Genomic DNA, 17,486 nt, shown 5'->3' on the forward strand with positions numbered 1-17,486 from the left:
GTCCTAGAGAATAGGTGTTCTGCTATTGTTATTGAACCTTTTGTGCCTAGCATTCTATTTTCGTAAACAACACCTGTTTCTTGTTAATTGCACCGTGCTTCGAAAACAATTCCTAATAAGGAAACACGATGTCCTGTCACGCCCACAAGGTGTAACTAGCCTATCAGCTGTAGACACTTGGGCATAAACAAGCAGCGAGAGGGATAAAAGGGGGGAAGTCACCTAGCTAGAGGTTCCTCCTCCTGGGTTCTCCTCTTTCCCCGTTTCCCCTCCTTCCCAATGCATGAGAAGGTCTCTGAATAAATTGCTGCAAGAAGAATCTCCGGGTTGCGTGTTTTTTTTACATTGATTGGTATTCTGTGGTTTACAATAGTATTAATATTGGTTTCTCATTCACATCATTTCCAGTACCACACCCATCACCCGTGTATTGAGTTCTCTCTCCCAAGGGCCGCAACCTCCCTCCCCTCAACCCTGCCAGCTCAGTAGTGTGGATGAGTTCTCACATTATGTTGCCTTTGGTCCTTTGTTGTTACCTCACCGTGTATCTTTAAATCCCACATATGAGAGAGATCATTCTGCATCTGTTCCTTTTCTTCTAACTGAGTTCACTCATGGTACCCTCTAGTTCCATCCATTTGTGGATGGAAAAAATACCATCGATTTTTCCACCTGGATGACAAGATGACACTCGGGCATCTCACAGCCCAGAATCCTCCATGTGGAAGTCAAAGTGTCCCATAGGAAAGGAGGAAACAAGATCCACAGTCACTGAGGGGCAGATGCCGGCAGGGTGGGGCTGGCGACAGGCAGCAGCTCTCTTTTGTACTCCACTCTTCGAGCAGCCGTGTTTATGCGGAGCCCAGGAAGAATGGTCTTCACGGAGTTAGCGAGGGCATCAAACTCTCGGTTCACCTGAATATCCTAATAAGAGGGTACATGGTCACCTTCTGGTTCTTCTAGACCACAGAGGTCTCAAAGAAAAGCCCCGGGAAGCTTTTGTCTCTTCATCACAACAGTCTCAGTATCTCCTAAATCACTCAAAGAAAGAAAGAGAAGGGGCCCAAGGGGGGGCTTTAGGGGACCGGCTCTATTTCTTGGTCTATATTCTGGTTTTTGGATATCTGCTGTTTCCGAAATTTTACCGAGCTCCAGCCTTCATATTCAGGCACCTGAAACTATTATTAATAGTACTACATACCACAGGGCATTGCCTCAATCAATAAAGATTTTTTAAAAATTAAAGCAACAAAGGGCTAGAGAGAGAGTACAGGAGATAAAGTGCTTGCCTTGCACTGGAGTCTATCCCTGGCATCCCACATGATCCCCTGAGCACCACCAGGGGTGACCCCTGAGTGCAGAGCCAGGAATAAGCCCTGAGCATTGCCTCCCAATACTCCCCCCCACCCAAAATGAATTCTTTACCTGTCTTAAAAAAATAAAAGTGCTGTTTGTTTTTTCCCCCTACACTAAAGGGGGGATGTGCTGGGAAGACTTGGTGTCCTGAACTCCCTCACACCCACACAACTGAGTCAGCACCAGGATCTGCCTACAGTTGGGTAAGAAGCGGAGGGGGCCGCCTGGCAAGAACTGAACGTGCAAATCCAAACCTCCCGGAGCAGAGGGCATTGTGCTGCCAGGCCACCTGCTCTCCTTCAGCCCAGAAAGAACCCAGGCAGGGGTCCAAGGTGAGACCCTGTACCAGCTCTCACTGAGCACGTGCATCGCGCTGCGAACTGGAGGGAGCCAGAGTGCCATTGCCACTTAAACTCAGGCCCGGTGGAACTCAGCCACCACGCACAGTGCAGGGCACTCTGCTTTCCTGACCTCCGCTATCTTCCTTTCACCTGGAGAAAAGGACACCTCCAAGGGCTGCTGGGAGGAACCGAGGAAAAATTTGTGAAAAGCTCTTACAGAGAAGTCCAGCAGCTCCAGGGCAGACACGGGATTATTCTGCACAGACTTGAGGAGGCCCAAGCAGCCTTTACTTTGCATGGGGTTCCTGGATACCTAAGAAACACACACATCCACACACAGAGTATGAGAGAATGAAAGAGAGCAGAGAGAAGCAGAGAGGGTGGGGGAGTGTGAGAAAGGCAGAGACTGGGAGAGGCAGAGGGTGCCCGAGAAGCAGAGGCCAGAGGGCCATATGAAAGAGGGTCTCTGTTCTGGCTCAGACCCCCACAGTCTCAGCTCAAAAGGTGTCTCTGTCACACAGAATGATTTGGGTGAGGCTTTGGGGCCAGGGAAGGGAAGAGACTGGGTGTACCTGGGGGGAATCCACCCATGCCTGATTCTGTGTATGGTGCCTACGATGCAGACACATCCCTGTGCTTCCCTTGCTGGGGGCAGGAGAGGAAAAGGAGATACCACAGAAACAGGGTGAGAAGTGCCGGCAGAGTTCTCAGGTCAGAGTCTAGCGGGGTGTGTGTGTGTGTGTGTGTGTGTGTGTGTGTGTGTGTGTGTGTGTGTGTGTGTGTGTGTGTGTGTGTGTGTGGGTAGGGGGTTGCAACAGAGCTGGGCATTTTAGCAAGAAAAGCAACAGGAGCAAAGCAGCGATTTGTGTGCAGAGAATGTGGAGCAGGAGGGGTGAGGGCTAGGAGCTTCAGGGAAGGAGTGAAGAGAGAGGCTCAGGCCTAGCTCAGATCCTGAAGGAGAGTCACAGGCTCCTGTACATTTATGCAGAGAGGAGACCCTGGTGGGCTTAAAGGAAGGAGAGACAGAGACAAGGATCTGGTTCTGAAAGATGACCTGCTAGCAGGGGAGAAGGCTCAGAAACCAGGGAATTAATGGTTGTGGGGCTGGAGTGAGGGCAGGGCATTTACCTCAAGTGTGGTTGACCCAGGTTACATCCTCTGGACAATACACGGTCCCTGGAGCCCAGCCAGGAGTAATCAAAGAGTAAATAAATAAACATTTATTTATTTATTGAACTGGAGTGATAGCACAGCAGGCAGAGAGTTTGCCTTGCATGCAACCAACCCAGGTTCAATTCCTCCATCCCTCTTGGAGAGGCGGCAAGCTACTGAGAGTATCCCGCCCGCACAGCACAGCCTGGCAAGCTCCCCGTCGTGTATTCCATATGCCAAAAACAGTAACAACAAGTCTCACAATGGAGACGTTACTGGTGCCCACTCGAGCAAATCGATGAACAACGGGATGACAGTGCCACTAACTAATAGTGCTACTTATTTATTTATTACAATTTCAACAGAACTCACATGGAGGAAATGGGGAGTTGAGGGTGGCAGGCAGCTGGTGCTTTCTGCAAGGACTGAGAGATGGAAGTGAGGAAGAGGTGATAGAAAGAGGGTCCAGTCCCATGAGAGAGAGCCTCTTCTTCTTCCCCATGCATTCCTGCCCAGCCCCCGTTTTTAGATGATGTTCAGATTCCACCCTCAGAATCCATGGGGGGACTGTCCAGTAGGTGGAAAAAGAGTTCCAGAGCTTAAGAGAGGTCTGGGTTTCAGCAGGAAGGGCGATGGAGAGGGATGTGGACCTCAGGCTGGGGACAATGATGTCTGGGGGAATCTTGGGTATCTTAAAGAGCTGAGGACCAAGCTGGCTGGATGTGCCCCTCGAGCTGGCAACTGTGTTCCCGAGCTCTTGCAGGAGATGGATCTGTTCCACCATCCATGGAGCCATGGATCGCCCCCACATCCCCTCCTCCCTGCTGAGTCCTGCTCTCAGTCCTGCACTTTTGGCAACCTTGGACACAGGGCACCGGGCTGTGCATGCAAAGCCTCAGGAAGGTCTAAGTGGAGGCCAACAGAATGCAGCTGATCCTGGGTGCCACGAAGGCCAGGAAGAGTACAGAAGATGAGGAGGAGAAGCAAGGATGCTGGGGGCAGGGCAGGGGACATCAGCAAGAGGCTGAGTGGGAGAGAGCACAGAGCAGGTACTGACTTTGCTGGGAGGGAAGGGGTAGGATTCTGTGGGAGAGGGTGACGCCTGTCAGGGCCTGGGCATCCAGGAGTGGTCATAGGAGGAGGCCAGGAAGTCTCAGAGAGAGGCCACTGGGCTCCCAGCCGCTGCCCCTGGAGCAGGGAGGTTGGGGGGAGAGTGTGTGTGCCCATGGCCTCCCAAAGCCGCACTCACTGCGAGTTTCCTGAGTGTCTGATTGACCCCAAGGCCCAGGCCCAGGTTCACAGCTCCATCCGCCGAGATGCGGTTGTTGCTGTAACAGAAACACACGTGCTCAGGACAGTCCCCAGAGGACCAAGGGGTCCCAGCAAGCAGGACTGCTTAAGAGTCCAGTAGAGCAGGTCCTACTGCACATCCCAGTATTCCCACTCCCAGGGGCCCGGGCAGGTCGAGACTTACTGACCCCACGTGGCCGTGTGTGCTGACAAGGAGAGCTGCGTGGCTTCAGGCTTCCCACAACCCTGTCTCTGCATGGCCCCTGCTGAGGCCCACTGCAGGCCCCCGTGCTCTCTCCAAGTGCCACCACCTGTTCTCTCTAAGTCCCCTTCTCACCTCCCACTGCTGAGCCCAAACTCCCGGTCTCCGTTCTCTGGTCTCTGTCTCCAGTGGTCCCCCATCTCTCGGCTCTGCAGACCCCAGCTCTGGCCTCCAAACCCAGCTTCTCTTGTTGCCATCCTTGACCTTTGCCCTTTCAGCAGGAGGAAATCAGGATGGCCAAAGGCTAAGGGCACTGGGATGGCTGTAGGCTGACTCTGCTCTTCAAAAGCCTGGGCGGGCTCAGCCACAGCAGCGTGACTTATAGGGCCTCTGCCTGGTTCCTGACCAGGCCTTGAGGCCTCTCTCTGGTTGTGTCCTAGGCATCTGGCATGGCGGAACAGGTCCCACATGCCAATCCTCACCGCCTCCACCACACCCCCACATGCCGATCTGAGGAAGAATATAGACCCACGACCCAAGGTTCAACCCCATTATTCAGACTCAGCATCTAAAGGAGGAAAGTTCTCTCAGGGCACACCCCCACATACACAGACACCCCCACACATCCCACACCCCTTACACACAACCTCACATAAGCCCACAAAGACACACACACATGCATGCATACACGTATATACCACACACATACATACATCTACGCCCTCACACCCACCCACATGCAAACTCACACATGGCCACACACTCACACCCCCTACACATACTTACACCACACTCTCGCACACTCCCAATACGCCCTCATACCTATATACACTCACACACCCACACACCCTCATACCACTCACAAATCCATAAATCTTCACACACAAACACACACACACACCTACACGCACTCACCCACACACACTCACACACCTACACACAGTCAAACGCTAACACACTCTCATACCCCCAACCCCCCCCCACTTAACCCAGGCTCTGCTGAACATGCTTCACACACTCCTCCTCCTATGCAGCAGGAGCTACAAGGCCCAGCACACAAATGAAGAAGTTAAGCAGGACAGTGCTGGACTTTTCACACTGTCCTGGTTGATGGCAGGAGTTTCAGGAATTAAAATAGTGAAGGAAGGGTGATGGAGCAATGGCACAGCGGGTAGGGCATTTGCCTTGCACATGGCTGAGCCGGGTTCGATTCCCAGCATCCCATATGGTCCTCTGAGCACCACCAGGGGTAATTCCTGAGTGCAGAGCCAGGAGTAACCCCTGTGCATCGCCAGGTGTGACCCAAAAAGAAAAAAATAGTGAAGGAGGAACCAGAGAGGTAATATAGTGGGTAGGAAGCTTGCCCCGCACTCAACTAACCCAGGTTCAGTCCCTGCCACTGCATATGGTCCCCCAAACCTCACTGGGAGTGATCTCTGAGCACAGAGCCAGGAGTAAGCCCTGAGCACCACAGAGCACACCCCCTACCCTGACTGAAAAAGGTGCAGACGCAGCAAGATCATAAAGACTGGTCCTCAGGGTGGATGCAGTCTGGTCTCTGGGAGCTGGGGGCACCCCATGCTCCTCACCTCATGTAGAGCTCCTCTAACACATTGTTGGTCTTAAGGGCTTCACCCACTGCAGCAGCTCCAGGGTCCCCAAAGCCATTGTAGGAGATGTCCAGAACTTTCAGGAAGATGTTGGCCTGGAACAAAGAATAGCCCCAGCACACGGCAGGTTACATAGGGAAGGCCTGGGACACAGCTTCAGGAACCTGAAGGCTGAAAGTACAAAGAACACAGCCCAGTGGGCTGGAGAGTCCAGTGGGCAAAGCTCTTGCTTTGCATGCAGCTGACCTGGGTTTGGTCCCCGGCACCATACACAGTCCCCCTAGACCTGCCAAACACGATCCCTGAGCACAGTGTCAGAAGTAAACTCTAAGCACCACCTGGTGAGGTCCAGAAACTTAAAGTGCAGGGCCCAAGTGGGGCAGAGTAGGCAGACTTGTGGGCAGCCTTGTGACTTGGTAATAGTGGCCTTTGAGGTCGAGGCCCGGCAGCTCTGTGTGTGTTTGAAGGAGGGTGAGAGTCTGAATGGGCCTAGAGATGGGCAACTGCCGAGGGGCTCAGCAGGCCTCATATACCAAGAACTCAAGAGTCCATATGCACTTAGAGGCCCCCTGAAGGGCAGGGACCCCAGGCGCAGAGTGGTTTGGGAGCTCAGAGGAGGCTGCAGGGAAGGCTGAGGGCTGGAACCTTTCATGGAGCTGTGACGGGGGAGATAGCCTGGACTCTCCAGGATCTCAGGGTCACCCTTGATGAGCAAGGCAGTAGCATCTGCTCCTTGAAGATGACCCTCCCCCAAAAAAACAAAAAGCTGGCACAGGGCTCATTGCAGGCACCCTTCACCACCCCCTGGCAAGACTGGAGCCAACCCCAGCACTGGTATCCAGGGCGCTAGCATCTTAGACATAAAGGGGTCTTCTCAGAGGAGAAGCTGCAAAGAGTGCCAGTCGGCCTGTGCCCTGAACTGTGGAAAGTCCCCCATCAGCCAGCTGTGACGTCAGAAAGGCATGTGACATGCAGCAGCAGATCCTTGGTGAACGATGTGAGACTGGGCACAGGGCACTGTTGTCATGAAGTGAGGCTGGAAAAACAGAAGTCACCCAAGAAAACCACTCCTGGGGCTGGAGGTGGCCTCGCCTGCAGCTGTTGTGGACCACCCGGGATCAATCCCTTGATCACCTCCAGGGGTCAGTCCTCAGCACAGCCCCTGAACCCTGCCAGGTGTGGCCCCACCAGCCATCACCCCCTCCAGAGAAATCCTGTTTCAGGGTTCATGTCCAAAGAGTGGCAAAGATAGAGGTCGAGGCCCCCAGGAGGTCCCCAAGAATAGCCCTACAGTGTGGTGGGTCTATACCTCCAGTCCTCTGGCGAAGGCCACAGCTCCTGGGCCTCGGAGGTGATTCCAGCTTATGTTAAGCTCCGTGAGTCCTGTGTTTTCTGCTAGGGCTGGTCCAAGCATCTCCCCTTCAGAAACGGCAAGAGAGAGAGAGTTTCATAGGATGCCGGGCACTCTGCTGGGATCGAGGACCAGAGCAGAGCCCAACGGGAGCCTGTGCAGGGACTTCACATGGCACGGAGGGGCTGCAACCCTAAATCTACGGAGTATAAGTGATGGCAGACTACAGACAGGCGGGGTGCGGGGGAGGAGTGAGAAAACAGACCATATGCTGGAGACAAAGAAGCGGCATGAGCATGCACGCACACGTGCGCGCGCGCGCGCACACACACACACACACACACATCATGGAGCACAGGAGCAAGGTGGTGTCGCCGAGGGAGCAGGTGAAGGAAAGATGGGAGGGCACCAGACATGCTGGGAGGTCTCAGGTATTTGGGCCTAAAGCCTGCCCAGTAGATAGGGGGCTTTAAGAAGGCAGGATTCCTGCATGGTAAAGGGGGTGGGCTGAGTGAGCAGGAGTGGCCGTAAGAGGCTGGGGGAATGGTCAGGACATAATGGGCAGGAGGCCACAAGCTGCTGCAGCTGAGGAGAGTTAGGAAGTGGTGGCAGAGGAAGGAAAGGCAGGGTGGAGTGTGGGATAAGAGAGCCAGAGGGGCTGGAGAGGTAGTACAGCCGATAAGGCGCTTGCCTTGAGCATAGCCAATCTGGGTTCAATTCCCAGCAACCCATATGGTTCCCTAAACACTGGCAGGAGCAATTCCAGAGTGCAGAGCCAGGAGTGTCTCTGGGTGTAAGACCTAGGGGAGGGGGTGCGGAGTCATAGTACAATGGATAGGGCACTTGCTTTACACACATCCAGGCTCTATCCCTGGGAACCCATATGGTTCTTTGGGAGGAAGGAAGCGAGGGAGAGAGAGAGGGAGGGAGGGAGGGAAGGAGGGAGGGAGGGAGGGAGGGAGGAAAGATTGAAAGGAAGGGAAGGATGGAAGTAAAAGAAAGAAGGGAAGGTGTAGGATAACATTGGTTTGCCCTTCCTCCTTGGCCACAGGGAGCTTGGGTTTGTTGACTGCCCCCAACCTGTCAATTACCTTTGCCTCCTGATCAGACTCTGCTGACTTGTAAATATTTTTAGGTCCTTTGCATAGTTAATTCAGAGCAATGTCCTTTTTGTAAGAAGACAGTTAATGCTATGTTTTTGTAACTTGGTTAACTTAACCAAGGTAGTTAATTCAGAGCAATGTCCTTTTTGTAAGAAGACAGTTAATGCTATGTTTTTGTAACTTGGTTAACTTAACCAAGGTAGTTAATTGACTCTGAACGATATTCACTTCTGGGCATCTGTTCTCTCAAATTTAAAAAATTTTTTTTTTCTTTTTGGGTCACACCCGGCAATGCACAGGGGTTACTCCTGGCTCATGCACTCAGGAATTACTCCTGCGGTGCTCAGGGGACCATATGGGATACTGGGATTCGAACCCGGGTCGGCCACGTGCAAGGCAAATGCCCTACCCGCTGTGCTATCACTCCAGCCCCTGTTCTCTCAAATTAAACCTCAGTTGCCCTTACTTTCTAGCACCCCAAAAGCAGGGTCCCTATGAGGGACTGGATGGACCCAGGGCAAGCAGTGAGCTACCCTGGCATCGAAATGGGCCAGGCCAAAGCACTGTAATATTTAACTATAAGTTAAGAGCATGGTCAGGGACAAATTCTGTCATGATCCATCTAGATTAGGACCCTGCTAGGGTTAGGAAAGATTAATCTGGCCTGAGCACTGTAGTCTGAGACCTATAGCGAGATGTCCCCAGGAGAGTTTATCCTACAAGATCAATGTATCTCTTACTGTGTCCATACAAAATAACTAATATTAAGAAGTGGAATTAAGATGTTAATTAAGAGGGGCTGGAGAGATAGCACAGCGGGTAGGGCGTTTGCCTTGCACGCGGCCGACCCGGGTTCAAATCCCAGCATCCCATATGGTCCCCTGAGCACGGCCAGGGGTAATTCCTGAGTGCAGAGCCAGGAGTAACCCCTGTGCATCGCCGGGTGTGACCCAAAAAGCAAAAAAAAAAAAAAAAAAAAAAACAAAAAAGATGTTAATTAAGATACTGGACTAAGGTGAGGAGAAACACCCCTAGGTAGTATTTCCCTCCCTTGAGCCTGATCAGCAATCAGGAAGGGCTTTTGATATATTGATTGTGCTACTGGACGGGACGTGGTGGCTACCCTCAATGCGGGGAGTTGGACAGAGATTAGAGAGAGACCAGGGCAGCAAGATGGAGTGGAGAGACTAGCAAGGGGGACAGAGGGAGAAGAATGTAGGGGAAGACTGCATGAGCAGGCACGTGGAGAAACGAGAAACGTGGCTGAGAGAGGGAGCGCGGAGAGATGAGTGGGAGAGACAGGAGGAGATGGGAATGAGGGGCAGCGTGAGACTAGAATGGGGAGCTTAGTGAGACTGGAACAGGTGTGTGGGGAGAATGGAATAAACAGCAACTGATCACCAACCAGCCTGGCCCTCGTTTCCTCCTTCATCTGCCCATGACATTGGTTGTCCCGGGTGGGCGAGTGGCCCAAGTCCACCGAACGCAGGTGGTGAGAGAGAGCCGTGGGGCTCCCTAGCCGCCCGGAGATCATACAGGAAGAAGAGCTGCAACACTTCATTTGTGAAATGGGCAGAGCCCCACCCACCACTAAGCCAGTATCACCTGCTTAGTTCTCAAAAGCACCAGCACAAACATGCCCCCAGGAGGCTGCTCTATGGGAACTCTGCCCCTCTTCTTCGCCTGGCTAACAGCTCCTCATCCCTGGAACCTAGGCTTCTGCCATCCGCCAGCTTTGCCTGCCAGGCTCACTGCAGTGCACTGTGGTTCTGCCCTTCCAGGCCCTGCATTCCACTGTTCCCTCCCACCAGCCTGGTTGTCCCTCGGAGACCTGAGTTTGACACCTCTCCCAGCACCTAGCACCACTCTGCTGTGCCGGGCAGAGGGAAAGGCTGAAATAAACTGAGCAGCCAGCCTCATCTAGCACCACAGAGAGTTCCCCGGGTGTGTGTGTATGGAGGTGGGCAGGGTGGGACCTGAGAACTCAGAACTCAGGTGCTGGAACCCAGCCAGCTCTAGAGAGGATCAAGTATTTACTGGGTTGGGAAGGAAGAAAAAGTGTCCCCCAAGGTGAAGGGAAGCCCCCTTTTTTCTTTTTTCTTTTTTTTTGGTTTTTGGGTCACACCTGGCGATGCACAGGGGTTACTCCTGGTTCTGCACTCAGGAATTACTCCTGGCGGTGTTCAGGGGACCATGTGGGATACTGAGATTTGAACCCGGGTCGGCCGCGTGCAAGGCAAACGCCCTACCCGCTGCGCTATCGCTCCAGCCCCCGCTTTTTTCTAAACAGATAGATGGCAAAAAGTTTCTTCTACCACACATACCCACCTCCCAGAATTCCAGTGGTTGACTTTTTTTTTTTTCTGGGGGGAGAGGATTTAGATCACACCTAGAGGTGCTCAGGGTTTACTCCTGGCTCTGCACTCAGGAGTCACTCCTGGTGTTGCTCAGGGAGCCATCTAGGATGCTGGGAATCAAATCTGGGTCGGCTGCATGAAGGCAAGTACCCTATCCACTGTACTATCTCCCTGGCCTCAGCTTGGCCTTCTTGACCCAGGGCCTGAGCTGGGTGCTACCATTACCCTTGTGCCAGGTGGGACCAGATCCAAGTTCCTTCAGTCCCTTGTGGGAGCTGGTCCCACTTACAGACCCTCGGGGAAACAAAAGCCTGTCCTTTGAATATCCCTCCCCACAGACACATGTGTAGCTTTCTGCCCCTCCTAGGCTGGGTGGCTCCCTGGCATGCAGCAGCAGAAGCACAACTATACATAGACTGATGAAAGTCTGCAAGGAGCTTCTCTTAAACTTCTCCGTGTTGTTGCAATAATTTTCTTAAAGGGCAAAATGAGTCTCTAAGCCATTAAATTTTAGGGCTGATTCTCCCAGGCTGCCACCTTGCTTACTCTAAAACAGAGTTGTGGGGCTGGAGCGATAGCACAGTGGGTAGGGCGTTTGCCTTGCATGCGGCTGACCCAGGTTCAATTCCCAGCATCCCATATGGTCCCCTGAGCACCGCCAGGAGTAATTCCTGAGTGCAGAGCCAGGAGTAACCCCTGTACATCGCCAGGTGTGACCCCAAAAAGCAAAAAAAATAAATAAAAATAAAAATAAAATAAAACACAGAGTTGTGACTCTCAAACACTTTAAATCAGACACATGTCCTGGGGCACCTGTTAAAGTATGGGCACAGAGGCACCTCCTCCAAGAATCTGATTTAGACAGACCAGGGCCCAGGAACCTGTGAGATTTTTTTTTTTAAATAATTAATTAAAATTGGGGCCGGAGCGATAGCACAGCGGGTAGGGCGTTTGCCTTGCACGCGGCCGACCCGGGTTCGATCCCCGGCATCCCATATGGTCCCCCAAGCACCGCCAGGAGTAATTCCTGAGTGCAAAGCCAGGAGTAACCCCTGAGCATCGCTGGGTGTGACCCAAAAAGAAAAAAAAAATAATAATAATTAATTAAAATTGGTTTAGTTTTTTTTTTTTTCCACACCCAGCAATGCTTAAAGGTTACTCCTGGCTCTGAACTCAGGAATCACTCCTGGCAGTGCTCAAGGGACTATATAGGGTCCCAGGGATTGAATCCAGGTTGGCTGTGTGCAAGCAAATGCTCTATCACTCAGCCCCACCTGTGAAATTTTTAATCCCCGGTCACTGATCATGCTTCTAGTTAGACTAGATAGATGAAGATTGGTGGGTAGGACTGTGATCTTGACAAAGCTAATGGTCATGCAAAGGTCCTGGGGTGAGAGACAGGGTGGAAGATCCAGGAATCCCTCTGATGTCTTCCATGGTTCTTGGAGTAAAATGTTCATGCCTTTTGTTGAGACCTGCAGCCCCGAAGGCCCTGTTGCCTCTCCACTGCTCAGCCTGGCTGTTCCCCCACTGGGTTCCTGGCTCATCACACAGTCAGTCAGGCTGGGAATACACCTGCTTGCTCACTGTTTGGCTGGAAGTGCTCACCCTTTTTCTTGCACGGTTGGTCCTTTCCCACTCTGCACACTTCAGCTTAAATGTCACCTCCTCGTGGAGGCCTCTCCAGCACCCCTCTAAATAAGGAGCACCCATTCTTCTCTGGAGTCACACCTCGGGTATCTTTTGCAGCATTGGGATTTCTCCTATTCCTTAAGTCAGAGGCGATCTTTTTTTTTTTTGTTTGTTTTTGGGTCACACCCGGCGATGCTTAGGGGTTACTCCTGGCTCTTCACTCAGGAATTACTCCTGGCGGTGCTCAGGGGACCATATGGGATGCTGGGATTTGAACCCAGGTCGGCCGCGTGCAAGGCAAACGCCCTACCCGCTGTGCTATCGCTCCAGCCCCCAGAGGCGATCTTTTGTTGAGCCCCAACGCTCCAGTTGTCAGGGCGAAACTGACACCATGACAGGCGGCAGAAATGAGAAAAATCAAGTAGGCCTCAGGTTCAGTTCCTAGAACTGAAACAGATTCAGTTTCCCAGCAATGAAACAGTGCATAACTAGTCAACCTGAACCCACCGGGAAAGTTTCTGGGCTCAGCAAGTGGGTTCAATTAATCAATTCTCACAATGCCCCAGAAGTTGCTTTTTGTTAACCCTAAAAGAACGAGAAGTCTATGTAATCATAAAATTGGTACTGATACTGGAAATTATTGTTTAATTGTTGCCCAACCACTGTTACCCTAGGCACTTGCCAAAACACCTTTGTTCAGTAACTAAGTAAGATTCTTTTCTGAAACAATAAGGCATGTGGTGCTTATGCAATCAAACCCTATATAAACTGCTTGCTGTCTAAAGTCGGGGTCGCTCTCAAGAGACCGCTCTGTGGGTGAGATAGTTGACCCCAGTATGTCACTGTCACTGTCATCCCATTGCTCACTGATTTGCTCAAACGGGTACCAGTAACGTCTCCATTGTGAGACTTGTTGTTACTGTGTTTGGCATATAGAATATACCACGGGTAGCTTGCCAGGCTCTGCCATGCAGGTGAGATACTCTCGGTAGCTTGCAGGGCTCTCTGAGAGGGGTGGAAGAATCAAACCTGGGTCGGCCACGTGCAAGGCGAACGCCCTACCTGCTGCACTATTGCTCCAGCCCGACCCCAGTATACTGGAATAAAACTCCTTCTGCTTTTGCATTATTGAGTTAGTGTTTCTGTCTGTCTTGCCGCTTGGGAGCCACGAATCCCGGGCTTAACACAGGGGCTAACTCTGAGACTGGGAAGCAGACAGCAGGAGGCAGTTTAAGGGTTTTGTCTGTAAGGAGCAGCAGGCCCAAGGAGGAGGCGGGAGCACGACCAAAGCATGGGTGCTCTGAGGACTCCTGCACCCTCCCCGAAGCCCTGCCCCAGGAGGCTGAGAGGCTCCGCGCCACACCAGCTGGGTGTTACCTGCTCGGTCGTTCAGCTGGTTATAGCTCAGGTCCAGGCACTTCAGGCGGGTGTGGGTGAGCAGGAGGTCAGCGAGCGAGCGGGCAGCTTGCTCCTCCAACCCGTTCCCTGCCAGCTGTGCCCTCCAGATGCTGGGGCTGGCTGCCAGGGCGGCACAGATGGTACGGGCTCCTGCTGCTCCCAGCTGGTTTTCCGACAGGTCCACATCTGGGGGCGAGCACCCCTCCTCAGGCAGAGCGACCCTCCACCTCCTGTCTCCCCACCCCCCTTCTGTTTCCCTTTGCTTCTTGGATCATCCTCCATTCAGCCCTAGCCTCTGTGTCCACAAGCTTCTCTGTCAAGGGCTAAAACCACCTACTCCAGGTGTGAAGGCAACGAGGGGACAAGGCAGTCACCTGCTGTAGATTTAGGTGTCCACCGGAGGACCCACCCACAGTGCCCTCGAAGTCTCACTTTCAGAGACTGGCAGGGCCCAAAGACTCTATTGGACAACAGAGACTCACCACAACCCAGGGGCTGGTGGGATGGTGGGGGGGGTATGTCACAAATTGGAAACTGAGGCTGAGTGAGGGTGAGCATCTGGTTCAGGATCACTCAGGTGGATCACTTAGGCGGGTCACTAAGGATCACTTAGGCAGCAGAGACAATATTTGTCCCCAGGTCCACACCCTCAGCCGATCCTCCCTCCTCTCGGAGTGCCGAGGCCCTGCCCTGCTGGATCTCAGGAAGCTCCCAGCCTGACTTCAGCTATTGAGGTCACCCTAAGCTGGGAGATGCTGGCCTGCAGGGAAAAGGAGGGGCGAGGGTGGGGGAAGCCAGGAAAGGAGAGGCACCCAAACTGTACTCCCACCACACCAGGATGGAGGAGACCCAGTTGTCGGGGGCTCGAATACCTAAGGACAGGGAATATGTAGGAGTTGGGCAGAAGGCTCCATGTTTTCGAGTATCTGATCTTCCTGTGGAGCCCCAGTTTGGTCCCCAGCAGTGCAGAGAGGACTCGGGCCTGCTGAACACATACCACAGAGCGTGCTGCTTCTGCTCAGGACTGCCGCGAGCGCCCGGGCACCAGCCTCGCGGAGTTCGTTGTCCCGAAGGTCCAGCCTCTGGATATAAACATCGACGGCCAAGGCGGCAGCCAGAGCCTGGGCCCCCTGGGTCATGGAGAAGGGCCTGAGCAGGTGCTTCCAGGGCTGGAGTGCCTGATGCTGCCCACCGCTGGCCTGGCTGGTGTCCCAGGCTCCACCAGCTCAGTGCTCCCCAGAGGGAGGCATACACATGCCCAGAGGACCCAAACTTCGCTAGGCTTCTCCCTGTTCTCCCCTCCAGGGACCTTCTCTGTCACCCCTCCCAGGAGCTCTCCCAGAAACAGGGGCCCCCACCAGGCTTCTTAGCCCCAATATTTTTTAAAAGAGTTTAAGATTATTTCAGAAATATGGACCACTGGGGCTGGAGTGATAGCACAGTGGGGAGTGCATTTGCCTTGCATGCGGCCAGCCTGGGTTCGACCCCTAGCATCCCATATGGTCCCCCAGGCACTGCCAGGAGTAATTCCTGAGTGCAGAGCCAGGACTAACCCTTGAGCATCGCTGGGTGTGACCCAAAAAGCAAAAAATAAATAAAAATAAAAAATACGAATCACTTCACAAACTTGCATGTTGGGACAGCAGGATAGTACAGTGGGTAGGGCACTTGTCTTAAACATGGTCGACGGCGGGTTCTATCCCTGGCACCACTTATGATCCCATGAGCCCACCAGGAGTGGTCCCTGAGCACTGCCAGGTGTGCTCCTCACCCCCGACCCCCCCAAAAAAAACCCTTGTATGTCATTCCTATGCAGGGGTCTGGCCGACATTCTCTATATTGTTCCAGTTTTAGTACATGTGCTGCTAAAGTGAGCACAGCCTGTTTTTATTGGGGAGGTTTGGGTCACCCAGCTATACTTGGGGGCTACTGAGGTGCTTGGGGGTCACTCCTGGCCATGCTTGGGGGACCATACATGATGCCAGGGGTTGAACCAGGGTGGCAAGCATGCCAAGCAAGCATCTGTACTCTCTCTCTGGTCTTCCCCAGTCCTTTTATTGCTCTGTCATAGACAGGATCCCATCTGGGACCCAAATGTGGGGAATGAGCCATGCCAGGGACAGAAGAAGGCTCGGTGTAGGAGGGCACAAGTAGGCCCACCCTCATGGCTGCTGCCTCCAGGGTCCTCTCTCTCCAAACCTGGCCCCATGATCCCTCCAAGGAGTACCTGAGGCCCCAGGCCACGGTGCCGCAGATTCAGCTCTGGGGACTTCCCTTTGCGCAAAAAGCAGGAGGCAGGCACAACTCCATGAGCCCTGCAAGAGCTCAGGTAGAGCGTGTCCTTCACCAGTTCTCCAAGATCGTGGGTGTCTGAGAGGAGACAGGAGTGAATGTGGGTCCTCCCCAGGTACCCACCAATTCTACCCGGCCTGTGTGACCCCTCCAAAGGCCTCTCCTTCCTTGTCAGGGATAGAGGTCCAGAGAAAGCAAATCCATTCCCCAACTCCCACATTTTATAGTAGCTAATCCTGGTTCCAGACGGGGTCCTGCCAATCTGCGGGTACCAAAATGTACCTCATATCAGCTGTGTGAGCTTTGAGGGGAAAACACCAGAACCCCTTGGACGGTCTACGCAGTCTATATGTCTGTGAGTTTAGATTATCCTACCCGTTGGAAAAACAGTCCCAAATTGATCAGGACCAGATTCGCCTTCCTAGGCTGCTGGGTGGAATATTTTTATTTGTTTGTTTGTATTTTGGGTCACAGCCAGTGGTTCTCAGGAGTCACTCCAGGCTGTGCTCAGGGAGGGGATCGAACCCGGTGTTGGCTGTGTGCAAAGCAAGCACTTTACCCTCTATTCTATCTCGGGCCCCATGGTGGGATTTTTTTTTTGTACATTAACATGGTTCTGGAAGGGGACTGTGAAGGAGGAATTCCAGATGCCTTCAGGAGTCAGGTGGCTAGAGGGGGTCTGGGGTCCCGTGGGGTTCCACGTAGGAGTGCGCGCCTGGCTGCACAGGACTTCCGGTCTCGTGCCCACTCTGTCCCAGCTTGCCCCCACAACCCCTACGGGAGTAGCACCCACGATGCTCCCGCTGCCACTCCACCCAGGGGCACCTTCGGTCTCCAGGTCGGAGTCCGAATCCGCATCGAAAGACTCTTGGGCTTCCTCTGCTTCCTCCGCCCCTGGGAAGCCCGCAGGACGTGGCGCGGCCTCCTCGCCCTCCCGGGACCGCGGCTTCATGATGACGCCGCCTGTTTCGCCGTCTAGGGCACCCAGCTTCAGTGCCGACCGAGCCTGGAGAGCAGCCCCGGGGGTGGGGGCGGATACCCTGGCTGCAGGGACCAACGGCACGTGGGCTTTTGCAAACTGGCAGCCCGCTCAGCCAATAGACTCTCAAACACGCCCACCCCCGCCGTTGCCCGGGCAACCCTGTTGTTGGTTTCAGAAAAAAAAAAAAAAAAACATCGCTGGCTCGTGCTGACCTTCAGCAAGTGTCCCAGGCTGTGCAGTAAGAGCACTCGCCAGGGCTGCGCGCAGGGATGGATGCCCGGAAGGCACTCATTCTCCCTGCCGCCCCCAGACGTTGCAGCATCACCCAGCCCGCCTCCAGAACTTGTACTTGAGCTTTGCGCCTGCGGAGAGGCGGCTCTGCAGGGCGTCCCATGGGAGGGACTGGGGAACTTGGCAGAG

The 17,486-nt window shown here is 53.5% G+C and overlaps 1 protein-coding gene across 1 annotated transcript; it reads right to left on the minus strand.

The window, feature by feature from the left end:
* Positions 1-482: 482 nt before the first annotated feature.
* Positions 483-17,049, minus strand: LRRC74B (leucine rich repeat containing 74B). The gene is made up of 9 exons (XM_012932479.2): positions 16,910-17,049; positions 16,020-16,162; positions 14,790-14,922; positions 13,772-13,978; positions 7,261-7,370; positions 5,931-6,046; positions 4,099-4,177; positions 1,915-2,010; positions 483-924 (listed from the first exon to the last, which is right to left on the minus strand). Exons 1-9 carry the CDS (start codon positions 17,034-17,036, stop codon positions 769-771), a joined length of 1,167 nt encoding a protein of 388 aa, XP_012787933.2. The 5' UTR covers positions 17,037-17,049; the 3' UTR covers positions 483-768.
* Positions 17,050-17,486: the final 437 nt, after the last annotated feature.

Source organism: Sorex araneus, chromosome 11 (genome assembly GCF_027595985.1).
Source record: "Sorex araneus isolate mSorAra2 chromosome 11, mSorAra2.pri, whole genome shotgun sequence".
NCBI lineage: Eukaryota > Metazoa > Chordata > Mammalia > Eulipotyphla > Soricidae > Sorex > Sorex araneus.

Excerpts from the sequence above, each read along its gene's own strand:
- LRRC74B (XM_012932479.2), bottom strand. The coding sequence starts at position 17,036 with ATGAAGCCGCGGTCCCGGGAGGGCGAGGAGGCCGCGCCACGTCCTGCG. Across the intron at positions 6,047-7,260 it reads CCTTCGCCAGAGGACTGGAG|GCCAACATCTTCCTGAAAGT; the intron begins GTATAGACCCAC and ends TCTTTGTTCCAG. Across the intron at positions 2,011-4,098 it reads AGACACTCAGGAAACTCGCA|GTATCCAGGAACCCCATGCA; the intron begins GTGAGTGCGGCT and ends TGTGTTTCTTAG.